The 13,963-nt window shown below is 57.4% G+C and overlaps 1 protein-coding gene across 3 annotated transcripts; it reads right to left on the bottom strand.

Moving 5' to 3' along the window:
* FAM110D (family with sequence similarity 110 member D) lies at positions 1-13,155 on the bottom strand. Of its 3 annotated transcripts, none has more exons than XM_048825812.2 (2): positions 13,025-13,155; positions 1-2,351 (listed from the first exon to the last, which is right to left on the bottom strand). In XM_048825812.2, the coding sequence occupies exon 2, from the start codon at positions 2,033-2,035 to the stop codon at positions 980-982; it is 1,056 nt and encodes a 351-aa protein (XP_048681769.2). In that variant the 5' UTR covers positions 2,036-2,351; positions 13,025-13,155; the 3' UTR covers positions 1-979. The 3 variants fall into 3 exon arrangements, with proteins under 3 accessions (XP_048681769.2, XP_048681767.2, XP_048681766.2); XM_048825810.2 differs by lacking the exon at positions 13,025-13,155 and adding an exon at positions 9,002-9,169; XM_048825809.2 differs by lacking the exon at positions 13,025-13,155 and adding an exon at positions 7,696-7,778.
* Between the last annotated feature and the right edge of the window lie 808 nt (positions 13,156-13,963).

The raw sequence follows: 13,963 nt of genomic DNA, 5'->3' as shown, positions 1-13,963 counted from the left end.
TTTAAAACACAGCCGGCTTTATTCAACTTTTCAGATCCAGCCAAAATGAAAATTTCTCATGGGTGGGTGGGGTGTTTTGCAGCGTTGGGGGTGGGGGGGGGGCTCCCAGGACTGGCACAGCCAGGTCTCACGGCTGCCCACACTGCTGTTAGTTACAGCTGGATCCTGTTCTCATGGTGCAGCCACACACCTAAACACACCCCAACCTGCTAGCATCATGCCAGCGCCTCCGGCCATTCCCAGATCCCTCAGCGAGGGAGGAGACCACGCAGCCAGAGGGTCCATTTCTGCCCTTACGACCTCATCTACTGCAGGGCCGGCTGCATCAGTGAAGGGGCCAGGCCGAGAGCGGAGCAGCAGAGAAAGGCTTAAAGGGCCAGTTTGTCTCCCCCTTCCAGTCCCATTGCTACAAACGCTCGAGGGGGGTGAGACTCAACCGAGAGGGAGCAGAAGCAGGGGGGCAGCCCAGGGGGAGCTGCTCCAAGCCCCCTCTCCCAGCACAATGCCTCCCCTGGGCACCTTTTAAAATATCATTCAAAAGAGGAAAGTCTCTGTTGAGCACACTGGCCCTCAGAGGTGAATGTCACCCGCACCCCCTTCCCCGCTCAGCAGGATTAGGCCATGCGGTGCTGGAAGCATCTGAGGCCCCCCACATTTACATTACAGTCCCCCAGTTGGCAGCCCCAGTGCAGACAGGTGCTTGTGGGTACTTGCACATACAAGGCAAGAGCAGACCAGGAGGGAGGAGCCAGCTCAGGACATCTCCCCCCCAGCGTCTGTTTCACCCAGGGGCCAAACGATCTGTCTGGTTCATGCCCCAGGCCACCTCCTGCCCACGCTGAGAGCAAGCGGGGGCGGTTGCCCTGGCCTTCGCTGGAGGCCGGACTGGCAGGCTTGGGCCCCAAGCTGGAGTGGAGATCGCCTGCCCCCAGCCTTTGAGACGGGACGGGGTCTCTCTAGGCCGGCCAGGGCCCTTCCCTCAGACCGTGGACTCCCTGGCCGTGGTCCAGGCTCGCTGGCAGCCGTAGAGCCACTTGATCACCCGGGCGTTGCGCTCGATAATGGAGACGGTCGAGCAGAGCCGTGCGCCCAGCTCCTCCGCCTCGGGCCCCGCTTTGCAGCCACTGGAATGGGCCGGCCCGCTGAGCTCCGAGCCGGCCGAGCCCGCACTCCCCAGGAGCAAGGAGGAGGCCGCGTCCCAGCCAGCAGGACCGAACCTCTCCCTGCCCAGCACCTCCACCAGGTCCCGGTCCAAGCCGCAGTAGTTGAAAAACCTCTCCTTCTCGGAGAGGGGCAGGGAGCAGCCTCGGCCCAGCTCCCTCTTGGCCTCCTTCGGGCCTGGCCCCGGCTGGGGGCTGGGCAGGTGCGTCTGGGTGCCGTGTGGAGGCTGCACCACGGGGCTCGCGTTCGGGCTGAAGATGCCGCCCCCTGGGCTCTGCGTTCTAGCAGCCTCCTTCTCCACTGGCACCCACACCATGGGGGTCTCGTCTCTCTCCGGCCCCTGCTGCCCGTCGTCCAGGCCCCTGGAGGAGGGGGAGCCAGGCAGTTTGTCTCTCAGAGGCCCCTGGAAGAGCCGCCTGACCAGGCCGGAGCCCTTGGCATTCTCCTTGTTGACGGCCGTGCAGTCCCGTTTCTGCCGGTAAATGATGAGCGAGTCGGGCCTCAGCAGGCGTTTGCTGCTGCCCCTGCGCGCCACGGGGGACTGGGGGGAAGGCAGCAGCTTCCTGGGGCCATTCTGCTTGGGGCTCTCTCGGCCCAGCTCTGAGCTCTGACAGATCTCATGACACTGGTGGAGAGTCAGGCGCCTCCTGCTGCGAGGGGAAGGCCGCGGGGGGCAGCTACGCAGCACCGGCTCCTGCCGGCTGTTGATCACTTGCTGGGTTTTGACATACTTGGCTTTGTCAGCTTCCAGCCTTTCCACGGCACTCGGGGTGCGGCCCCCGCTCCCCACCTCCATCTGCCTGCGGAGATACTCCGGGCCCCGGTTCAGCAGCCCCAGGGGGGAGGCGCTGCTTGCAGGAGACACAGGCCTCATGGTCTCGTGCTCTGGCACCTCAGCTCTCAGGGACAGGGCCTGGCAACCTGCAATGGGGGGCCCCTCAGGGGAACCATAGCGCAAAAGCCCTGAACCCCAAATCCACACTGTTCTAAGGCCAGCCCCTCACGTGGGCCACAGGACACAGACGTGGCTCTTCACCCAGAAGCTGGAGCCTGTAACCAGACAGGACTGCAAGAGGGGCTCTCTGGCACCAGCTTCCTTGTTCACAGGGAGCCCCGGAAACCAGCTCTCTGCCCCTTGCCCCAGCGCAGGGGCCAGTCCTCGGTGGCCATGGTGAAGGTGCACTCAGCCCCTGGAAGGAGAGGAGGGAAGTGGTTAGTAATAGGAAAGTTGTCACCGCTACCACCGGCAAAGGGCCCTGCATGGGTAACGGGCAGCTTCCGTCCATCCCCAAGATGGGGAAGGACCTGGTCCCACCACAGGAGAAGTTCTGAAGTCTCCAGTTTATCCGCGTCCCCATTCCCCACACAATGTAGCGCCCAAGCTTCCCCCAGGAGAAGGACCATTTTGAGCAGGAACCATCATCTCAAGGGGAAGCCACCCTCCCGCTAGGTCATTCACACACACATATACGCCATCTCCTCCTCCCGGTGCAACACCACAGTGTGGGCAGAGAGAGGTGCCCCGCTCCCCACCAGTATAATATGGCACCCAGGCTGCAGCCCCCCCAGCTCCACTCTGCCTGCTGCCCAGCCGCTTTCCATGGCTGTGGAGGATGCAGTCAGGAGGAGCCTGTACCCAGCACAGTCTTCTCCCCAGCGGGCAGCTGCATCAGCCAGAGATGGAGCAAAGCAAGACCCTTCGGACGAGGCCCCGCAGCCAGCCAGAGGCTGGATATGGCAGCAGGGGACGGGGCAGCCCAGAGCTGCTGCCTGCTCTGTGGGAGATCGATCAAGGATTCAGGAGCGAGAGGAAGACAAGAGCCCCAGGGGGAGGAGTCTGTTCAGGCCCCACCTCCCCCACAAATTGGAACTTGCCCCCCACCCCCTATGTTGGGGGTAGACAAGGGCTTCTGGTTGGAGCCTCCCCCCCCTCACCATGGCAGAGATGGGCACCCAGAGAGTCCAGAGCCCAAGACGATGGGGGTAGGGGAATGAAGGAGAGGAAGAAGGAGGAGAATGCATTGGCGAAGGGGCAACCCGGAGCTGAGGAGAGCGGGGAAGGAGCTTGATTTTCTTGTCCAGTAAAGGGGCCGGGCTAGATGCCCCTGTGAACCACCCACCCCCGTGGCTGCGTTCAAGGTGCCAGGAGGAAACCAAACTACTGCAGAGGGCCGCTTAGCAAACGAGACACTGACGAGACGGAGGGGGGCACTTTGGTGGGATGGGGCAGCCGGCCGGGGCTGCAGTTTCAGGGAGGGTTTTGATGCCACCTCTAGACGCGGCGTGCGGTTCAGAGCAGTCTGGGTCGGGCTGTTGAGGGGCCCGGTGATTTTTCCAATGGGTGCGACTTCCCCCTCTCCCCGCCGGGGCAGCCCCAGCTCCTCTCAAGCATCACAGCTGCCAGGATGCTGGAAAAGGAGAAATCGCAGGCTGAGCTCTGCTGGGATGCCACCGTGCTTCACGCCGAGGCGGAGCCAAGGAGGGCACACGGCCCATTGGCACAACAGCCGGACTGGCTAGCTCAGATGCATAGCAGAGAGCCTGGGAGGGGACAGAAGACGGGGCCTTTTTCTAGACAGCAGCAGGCTCCTAGGTGGGAATAATCACCGCAGGAAGAGGAAAGCACTGAACAGCCTGGGTTATTGCAGAGCTTCCAAGAGCAACTTAAACAGGAAAAAATACCGGAGCCCGCAGCCTTATCTTTATGTGCCCAACGGTAGCAGAACAAAGACAATCCGGCCATCAAGTGCCACACTTCCCGGCAGCCCCCAGCACGGCCAGGGCTACCTTCAGGGAGCAAAGGAGGAGCCAGGTTGGAGCAGCTGGGAGGGGAGGAACCAGACGGCAGGAGGTGGAAAAGCCACAAGGGCGTTTCTGGCTCCACTCGCCTTCCGCGTGGCTCAGAATAATCACAGCGTCTGAGCGGCCCCGGGTTGGGACGGGCTCCCTTCTGGGTTTCCCTTTTCAGAAAGGAAAACAAGAAAAAGGCTTTTTTTAATCCGTCCAAGTTTCAGCCAGCTGACACACTGACTCCATAGTGGTTGTCGAGGGCTAGAGTCCCCCAGCAGGCAGCATGGCCCAGCGGCTAGAGCACTGGACTAGGAGTCAGGAGACATGGGTTCTACTCCCAGCTCTCACCTGCTGGGCAACTTTGGGCATGTCACTTCCTCCTTTGTCTCTGTGACTCAGTTTCCCCATCTGGCTCATCTATTTAGATGGTCAGCTCTTTGGGGCAGGGATTTGCTCTGACTAGGTATGCATGCAAAGCCTCCGTGTGCTACTGTCATATAAACAAGCACCTGTCTGGTTCTGGGACCCTTTATCCTCGGCAACCAAAGAGCCTCCTCCTGGAATAGGTGGGCCAATCCCCGAACCATTAAACTTTGCAGGCTCAGATCCCAACCACCTCTCATTCACAGCGAACAAGCCTCCAACAAACAAGGCTTAGAAAGGGCAAAATCCCCCCTGGCTTTGCCCCATGACTAATTCCTAATTCATAGGAGGCCCTAAATGAGCAGCCAGAGGTCACTGCTGGCATCGTGACCACCAGAGAGCCATTATTAGCCCACTGGGCATAATGGCTCTTATTCACCTCCCGACTGACCATCCATCCAGGGAAGGACTAGGACAAAGCAAGGTCTGAGCCTAAGGGGCTGGCTAAAGAGGGGCCAGGGTGGGACCAGGGCAGTAAATCTGGTGCTGAAGTTGACAGCAGCTAGTGCAGGGGGCCTGGAGTCAGATGCAGAAGCTGTAAATGGCCCAAGCAGATGGTTTCCTTTAACAGAAGAGACACAAATGGCGCTGAAGTGACTGATCGGAAGCTAATGGTTAACCAGCCTGCTTGCCCCAGGCAGTCACCATTCTCTGCCCATTGCTGGAGAAAAGCCCATCCACACTCTGAGCTGCGTTCCCTCCCCCCACAATTCCCCTCCAGCCTGCCAGGGAATACTCAGGACACCCCCCCAGCTAACTTGTCTCATGAACACTTAGCTCTTCTCAGCTGAGGATCTCCAAGCACATGACAAACAAGAACAAAAATAAGCTTTTCAACATCCCCTGGAGGCACGTCCATCTCATTCCCATTTTACAAGTGGGGAAACTGAGGCATGAAGCAGTTAGGCAAGTTGCCCAAGATCCCACAGGAAGTCTATGGCAGAGCCAGATCACCCTGGAGCTGAACCAACCGAGACTTCTGAGACGAGAAGCAAGAGTTGGGACTGAGAAAGAGGCAACAGCTGGAGTTTGATACTGTGGTGTTAGGAAGGAAGGGATCAGCACCCAAACCCTCCACCAGCTGAGCCCCACTTCCTTCTGCCTTTCCTGCCCTTTAATCCCACCACACACCTCTGACCCGCACAGTCATGGTAAAGATCCCACACGTTGGAGATCAGGAAGACTTTCACACGGAGACTTCATGCCACCCAGGGAGAGGCTGCCCAGGGTTTGGCTTACCCAGTTCGGTCATGCAAAGAGGGGTTGCATGATATAAAGGCACAGATTCCCTGCCGCCTTCCCAAGGGGCATTTCTGATGGAAAGGTTCACTGCCTTGATCAGTCCTGAGTGCAGGAATTTCAACTCCAGCTCTCAGGGCAGAGATCAAGTCAGCGGGGGAGCAAACAGGCCAGCTCCCAAGCTGTTAGAGCCACTGGGGAAATGGAATTTCCAGCCTGCAGGAAATCCCTCTTTCCACATTTGCTTTCATCCTAAAGGAGGAGGAAAAGTCAAAACGGTGAGAATTTTCATGAAGCAAAAAGTTGGTAAGCTGAGAAATTGGGAGAGGAAATGTGTTCCATCAAAGTGAAACACTCGTTCAAACCATTTCCTTTTGCGTTTTCCCAATTAAAAAAACGTAATAAAAAAATCAACATTTTTGGTTCCCTTGTGCCTCCCTGTCTGCCTGCATCCATCTGTCGTCTCTGGTCTTACAGACCAGCTTTTGGGGGCAGGGACTGTCTCTTTGTCCTAGGTTTGTACAGCGCCTAGCACAATGGGTCCTGGTGCACTGACTGAGCCTCTCACATGCTATCAGAAGACAAACAAACAGTTTTTTTCACAGGGAAGTTTTATTTCAGCGCATCTCCATATTTTGCCAGGAAAGTTTTCTGCCAGCTCTCCCCAGTATACTCCAGCTAGATCTGCCGTGGAGCTTCTGAGTCAAAATGTGATTGTTCCTACCACAACACCACCGCTCTGCTTGGGTACAGCACCTTGTGGGGAACCTGAAGGCATTTCAGGCCCATGAATTAAGCCACATAACAGTCCTGTATGTAAAGCCAGGTAAGGATCACTGCACCCACCTATGGGGTGGAATGCAGCAGGTCTTGAGCAGCCCATCGCAACGCTATAGCAACGGCTGGTGTAGGAAAGGAAGAAGAATGCTGCACAGGTGAAAATGCCAGGGCAGAGAGAGAGTTCCCGAGTTAGAATATGGCCAGGACACCAAAGGACAGATTTTCAGCGGAGCTCAGCTTGGTTCATGACTGAATGCCCTTGAAAAACTGGCCGTAAACAGGAGCTGAGCACTTGAAAACCTGGCCCTGATTGAAAATCCAGCCCCGAGACAAAAGACTCACCATGGGCAAGGTGCCGTACCAAGACACACATGCCACATGAGTTGGGACAGCAGCAGCCAACACATGAGATGCCTCGTTGCCCATTGTTGCCAGACACCTGGCTCCAGCCCTGGAGCTCACAGGCAGGGAAAAACATGCATCTCGAAAGATCACCCCCTGCACTGCTCACCAAGGAGAGGTTGATTGCAAAGGCTGCAGGAAGGCTCCCCCTGGGGGCGTTCCCCTGTGGATCCTAACACAGCACTGAAGCTAGACCAAATTTTCTCCATTTGGGAGCTTAGATCCCATCCTGTGTTATCCCAGGGCCACTAGGATGCAAGGAAAAAAAACAAACAAACAAAAACCCTGCTATAAAAAGCCCAAAGAGCTGACCTTCCGCCTCCTAAATGTAGTGCTATAAATAAGCAGTTCCAGGGCAGACACTCACCCGCCTCCCTGGCCCGTGCCCTGCAGAGACAGCTCTTAAACACAGGGCAGCCAGACCTCAGTTCCCAAAAGCAACCAGCCCAGGTCTCCAGCCTCCCGCGGGCCCCGAGCCGGACGCCCGAAGGTAGCACCCGCTCGCCAGGGCTGCACAGAGCCAACAGGGCTCCAGAGGAGCCCACAGCAGGGCATGGCCTGCCCCAAGGGACAAGACACTGCGCCCTGCCCACAGAGCCTGGCATTGTCACGCATCCCCCCATTCCTACCTCCCAGGGCCGGTGTTAGACTGACTGGCGCCCAGGGCAGAAAGCCGAAGCCTGAGCCCCGCCATGAGGGGCTAAAGCCGAAGCCTGAGCAACTTAGCTTCACGGCCCCCTCCCGTGGCACGGGGCCCCAAGAAATTGCCCTGCTTGCTCCCCCCTGGGACCACCCCAGCCTTGCAGCAGAAATTCTGCTGAGCCGAGCAGCGTGGCTCTAAGGCAGGGCAGGGTGGGGGGCTCCAGGCAAGTGGTACCTCAACACAGAGGGTGAACTCACCAAGCCCGGCTAAGGCATCTCCAGTCAAGCGCCAGCTGGTCCTGCCCTGCCAAGAGCTCCCAGGGAACTGAGCTCAGCCAGGGCCTGCAGCGGCTGCGGGATATACAGGGTCAGGGGAAAGCCATCCCCTCCCTGTGCATTAACCCCATTCCCGCCCGCCCCCAGCCTGCATTAACCCCTGCCCGCCTGCCCCCCCGCCTGCATTAACCCCGTCTCTCCAGCTCAGACCCAGTGCATTAACCCCTTCCCACCCACCCGCCACCAGCCTGCATTAACCCCTGCCCGCCCACCGCCAGCCTGCATTAACCTCTTCCCTCCCACCCCCAGCCTGCATTAACCCCTGCCTGCCCTCATTAACCCCTGCTCGCCCACCCCAAGCCTGCATTAACCCCTTCCCGCTCGCCGCCAGCCTACATTAACCCCTTCTCTCCAGCTCAGACCCAGTGCATTAACCCCTTCCCACCCACCCGCCGCCAGCCTGCATTAACCCCTGCCCGCCCACCGCCAGCCTGCATTAACCTCTTCCCTCCCACCCCCAGCCTGCATTAACCCCTGCCTGCCCTCATTAACCCCTGCTCGCCCACCCCAAGCCTGCATTAACCCCTGCCTGCCCCCAGCCTGCATTAACCCCTTCCCGCTCGCCGCCAGCCTACATTAACCCCTTCTCTCCAGCTCAGACCCAGTGCATTAACCCCTTCCCGCCCGCCTGCATTATCCCCTTCCCGCCCACATTAACCCCTGCCAACCTGCCCTCAGCTTGCATTAACCCCTTCTCTCCAGCTCACTGTGTATTAACCCCTGCCCTCCTGCTCACACCCAGCATTAACCCCTTCCCTCCAGCTCATACCCAGTGCATTAACTCTTTCCCGCTCACACCCAGAATTAACCCCTTCTTTCCTGACCCCACCCAGCATTAACCCTTGCCCTCCTGCTCCTAGTGCAGTAACACCTTCCCTCCCTCTCCTAGGTTCATGCCCACATTCCCTTTTTCTGCACAGCTGCAACACGTACCACAGTGCCCACTCTATCTAAAACTGTTCCACCATCTCTTACCCACTGTACATTGCCCTACATCTGCCTTATGCTTGTTTACATATAATCTGCCCCCTCCTAACCAGAGGCGTCATTTGCTATGGGGCAATTGTTCCCCCCCATCCCCCCCAGACTTTTCATAGGTCTATATGCTCCATTGGGTCTTCCACTCCACTCACCAGACTTTCCAGGAAATAGACAATCACATATAACATGATTTCCCTCCCTCCCCCAGATTTTTCTGCAATGACACCCCGGTGCTAACTCTGCCTACCTTCCTCCTCTCTGCTTTACCATCCATGCCTCACCCTCTTCTTTCCTGATGAGAAGACTCTCCAACGCCCCTGCTGCTCCCCCCGCCCCCATCTCTGTCTCTAGGGTACTAGAGGGGGCTGCACGCACACATGGCCAGGGAGGATCCATTTGTGGCTGCAGTTGATCTCCCTGGCAGGTTTCAATTGGTGCCCTGGCGTTGCCCTGTCTGCCTGCTGCCTGGAGCGGCACGGGTGGTCTGACTCTGACATTCACAGGAAACCTCTGGCCTTTTAAGTGGCTGCAGAGAAAGGCCGGCCTCGTGGACCGGGACACAGAAGAGCTGTGTTCTGTGCCGAGCGCTGTCGCAGATGCCTGAGTGAGCCTGGGCAAGTCACATCATCTCTCGGGGCCTCAGTTTCCCCTATCTATAAAACGGGGGCAAGGATCCTTCCTGTCTTGCTCAGGTCGACCACGCTATTCAGGGCAGGACTCTCCCCAGGTGTACGTGCAGCGCCGAGCACAACGCATGACAAACCACAGATACTGCTAATCCAAGCTGCGGCCGGTGCGTGCAACTCTGCCACAAACGGTAACATGCAAATACTGCCCGGGGGCCCATCACTGCTCAGGCCCGGATTTTACCCACCCGCTTCCCCGGGCTATTCCAAACAAGCCCCACTGTCATTAACCCCCAAATTCACCAAGGTGTTTTCGGCACCCAATTCCCATCACAACAAAGGAAGCGAGGAGCTGGGCTTGAGTCCTGGAGTCTACGTCCCGTTCTCCTCCCTACCGGCTTTCCTCCCCTGGTCTAGATCAAGCTCCACCCTCACACCATTCCCCCTGCTCAGTTTGTCTGAGCTTCCGCACCTTGAGCTGCCACTTGGGGCGTTGCAGGAGGGGGTGGAGGGAACAGGTTGCACCAATGGAGTGGGTGTCTCCGTCTGGGCTGGGAGAGAACCCTCAAGGCCTTGCAGCAAACAGCCACTCCTCTCTTTGCCCTCTCCCTGCCAGCACCAGGTCTGGAATGAGACACAGTGATACGGGGGCCCCAGCTGTTTCTCATTTTACACCTCATTACTCAGAGGCCCGGGGTGCAGCCCGGCAGCAGGAACTCGACGGCAATTCACCATCCCCGGGGACCCCCGCTGAGCGAGCAAACATGAACTGAGCGCTGATGGGCTGACAGGCGGCTGTGTCTGAGCAGATCTTGGACCGGCGGGTACCGCAAGGATAGTACCCCAGAACTTCTCTGCATCTGCTGCATTTACTCGCTGGCCCAGATCCATCCCCAACACACATCGCAGTGAAGCTGCACCAGAGGGGAATTAGGCTCATTAACCCCCACAAGCCCTGAGCCTGAGCTCTAACCTCTGTTACTTACTTCCCCTCTCACTGTCCCTTAGCAGGCACGTGTCCCGCTGTCCCTAGAACGGTGCTAGACACAAGACTCTGAACCGGCAGAGGGAGAGCACAAGGCCTGCTGGTGCATTTCCTTGGCAGCGAAAAGGGTTAAGAGCCGGCCAAGCCCAGCCAGGGGAAGGTTCCTGCCTTTTGTCTTTCCTGGGGAGTTTATAAATTGCAGGAAGGTGGAGTGAAGCCAGGGGTTATTTTTACATCTGCCCTTTGACCTGCCTGAGGGCTGTTCATTCTGCAGGGAAAGGGCCCTCCCCAGCACCGAGGCAGGGAGACTGACCAGCTCTGTAAACAACACGCCGCACACTTCTCGGGGCAGCCAGCGGGAGCAGCAGGCAGAGCTGAAGCAGGCAGAGGGCAGCTTGTTCCTTCTGCTCTCAGCTTATTCAGACTTGAAACCCTGGCTCAGTTCTCCGTGCTCCAGCCCCCCGTTTTGAGAGACAGGAGCATAGACACGAGAGATGGGAAAGTGAGATTTGGCACCGGGCCCAAGGAGAGAGAGATCACCCCTGCCCCCAGCTCGCCCTCCCTCCCAGGGGATGCGTTTGGCTCCCGTCCTTTTCAGGGCTGCAGCTTGATCCTGTCACAGCAACGCTGGTCCCATTGAAGCCAGCGAGACCTAACCCTGAAACAATGCATTGGGGGCATGAGTATATTACATCCTACCCCTGCAGCACCACCGTTCTTACAGGCTCTTCCCCTGGCTTTGATGCTCAATTTACAGTCAGTTTAAAACGGAAGCTGGGGTTGGTTTATAACAGAAGTTGCAACAGTGTTTTTACACTTACACACTTTTTAGTGCATGGCTCCTGCTCACCCCAGTGGCCTGCTGAGTCCAGGACAATGTAACACATACAAAGTGGGCACGCTGTTGCAGCAGGTCGATACGCGGCCAGGGCGGCTCCAGCAGACGGGGAGTGACTGCAGCCCCCAGCTTCCGCGAAGCGCGATTGCCGGAAGTGATGGCGCCAAAAGGAAGGGGGACTTGAAGGAAAGTGGAAAGGGAAATCCACCTGGGGCTACAGCCCAGACTGGTTTGTTTATATCACAGGCAAAACAGAGTCCAATGATCAACAATCACCTTTCTCCAGCAGAGTCAGTTCCTTCCTGCCTCGTCATCAGCCCCACGCTGCCGGAGGGAGCTAATGCCAGGAACAAGGATTAGCCCAGTTCCCCCTGTCTGGGTGGAGGTAATGCCAGGATCAGCCCAGCTCCCCCTTGCCTGGCCAGAGGCACCGCCAGGAGCTGGGGTCAACCCAGTACATCAATGAGATGATGCAGTCACTTGTCTTTTGCATATATTTAGGCCTGATCTACACTTGAAAGTTCTGTCAGCATAGCTACCGCGGTCCCGGTTGTGAAAAAGCCACGCCTGGCTGAAGTAGCTATGCCAACACCACCCCAGTGTCGGGGCAGCTCACTGAACAGAAGAGGGCTGCCCGCCCCATAGTTAACGCCCTTCTGGGAGGTGGTGTCCCTACAGTGACAAACGCTCCGGTTGGTGTAGGCTGCACCTACGCGAGGGGGCTATGCGGGCATGGTGCATAGCTCTAGTGTAGACGCAGAGCGTGAGATCAGGACTCGTCCCTTTGTTCTATGTCAGCACCTAGCACAATGTGGCCGGGGCCTTTAGGTGCCACTATGGCGCAAATCGCTAGCAGGGATGAGGACAGTTCTGGCCCCTGTTCAGTTATTTCTGTCTCCCTGTTCTCTTCCCACCGTATCTGTCCAGCCTTCTCCCTGGTGCATTTATTGCGTGCATTGTATCAAAGCAGAAATGCCGTCCTTCCTCTTGCTCACTTCACGTCTCTCTCACGGACCCGAGTGCGACAGCTCACACTGTCCTTGCTGTGACTGGAGCAAGGCTGCCTCTGAACGCTCCTCACGCTCGGGATTATCCTACAGGACATTTTGCCTAGTTATCTGTGGCACCTGTCGTACACAAGTCTCGGCTTCTTCCCGGCCCGAAGGACCTCTATAACTGGAAGACTATGTACACCAGACAGCTTCATGGTAGGGGCCCTAGTTAGAACAAAGAAGTGTCCCAGCGCAGCTGGGTCTTGCATGGTGGACGGGTCCAAGCCATGCTTTAAGCCTGCTCCAGCCCTAGAGCGGGTTCAGTTGACAGTCACAGATGGAGCGCTGGCCCCAGCAGGAGGGTCCTAGCACTGGTGGGAGCTTCCTGGCAGACAAGGCTGGTGTTGCCAGCAGAGTTCGGCCGGCGTTCCCTGACGACTGAAGGCAGGGGTGTCTTCTGAGAATCGTGCTATGCCGACTCCACTATCAGTCCCTACAGCACGGGTCAGCACCGTAGCTGGCAGATAAAAACGCCCAGCCGGCACTGCTCAAGGAAACTAGCTAGAACTCTGCTCCTTCCAACCCTGCTCAGACACCGTTGCAGTGACAGTGATTTTGTTCCCAGCATGCACAAGGCCCTAAAGAGCTAGAGATGGTTCAAGCTCTCAGCACTGAATGATCAAAGACAACCTCCCATGTCAGTAGGCAACCCCCTACACGGATCCATGGGTCCTTCTGCGGTATCGGGCCCCAATTCAGCCTGGACCTTATCCATGTGCATAGCTTGAATGACACGATTAGTCCCATTAAAGCCCATGAGACCACTCACCTGCTGAATTCCACATGCTCAGGAGCCTTGCTGAATTGGGGCCTTAGCAAAACTCTAAGGGGCTAGGTTTCACTTCGGCTTCCCCAGCACATCATCCCAGGGGTGGAAGTCTCCGTCGAGCCCATCTGAAACAATAAAGGAGCAACGGGGAGGGAGGTCTGGGTAAAGAAAACACATGATTTCCAGCCTGACCTTTGCTTCCGGCGGGGAAAGTGACAGAGGCAGCTGCATGCACTCCGCTCGCAGGGAAGGAAAGAGATCTGAGTGCCATCGGCAGGCACAAAGTGACTAGCAATGGCTGAGCTTCGAGCTTGCTTTTCCTGCTAACGATGCCACCCCCTGGGGGATGCTGGGGGCCTTTATGGACTGTGAAAATACCATAGGTATGTTCCTTCTTAAGGGCTTTTTTACTGCTGCTCATGTAGCAACAGGAGACAAAGTGCTGAGCTGGAGAGCAACTTTCTGCCCTTCTTCAGTGCCTTCCAGCAAAGGATCTGCAGTCACTGAATCCGCTGCAGCTCCTGAGGGAGCTACCACCCAGAGCAACGGCCCTGGCCAAGGTCAGTCTGGAAGTCAGTGGCAGAAATCAGACTCCAGTGGTCTGATTTTCAGGGCCCTGCTCTAACTGCTAGACTTAACTGTCCATGTACTTACAGAGAGAATCCTAGCCCCTGACCTGGGTGGGTCTCTGTACGAGTGACGGAGACATAAGCCTGGGAGCCAGGAGTCCTAAGTCCTATTCCTACATCTCTGCTACAGAGACACTGTGCATGGCGTGGGTAAGCCATGTGTGGGCTGATTTTCAAAGGTGCGGAGCCCCCATGCTCCCATTGACAGCAGTAGGAGCCAAGGGCGCCCAGCACCTCTGGAAAAAAAAAATTAAAAAAGGCTACTAACTTCACCCCCACCCCCGGCTGCAGTGATCTCAGCTGGTGTGTG

The sequence above is a fragment of the Caretta caretta genome, chromosome 19 (assembly GCF_965140235.1).
Source record: "Caretta caretta isolate rCarCar2 chromosome 19, rCarCar1.hap1, whole genome shotgun sequence".
Classification (NCBI taxonomy): Eukaryota; Metazoa; Chordata; order Testudines; family Cheloniidae; genus Caretta; species Caretta caretta.
This window is presented reverse-complemented; position numbering and strand designations above follow the sequence as displayed.

Bases quoted from the DNA above. Each gene is read 5' to 3' on its own strand.
- FAM110D (XM_048825812.2), bottom strand. From the start codon at position 2,035: ATGAGGCCTGTGTCTCCTGCAAGCAGCGCCTCCCCCCTGGGGCTGCTG.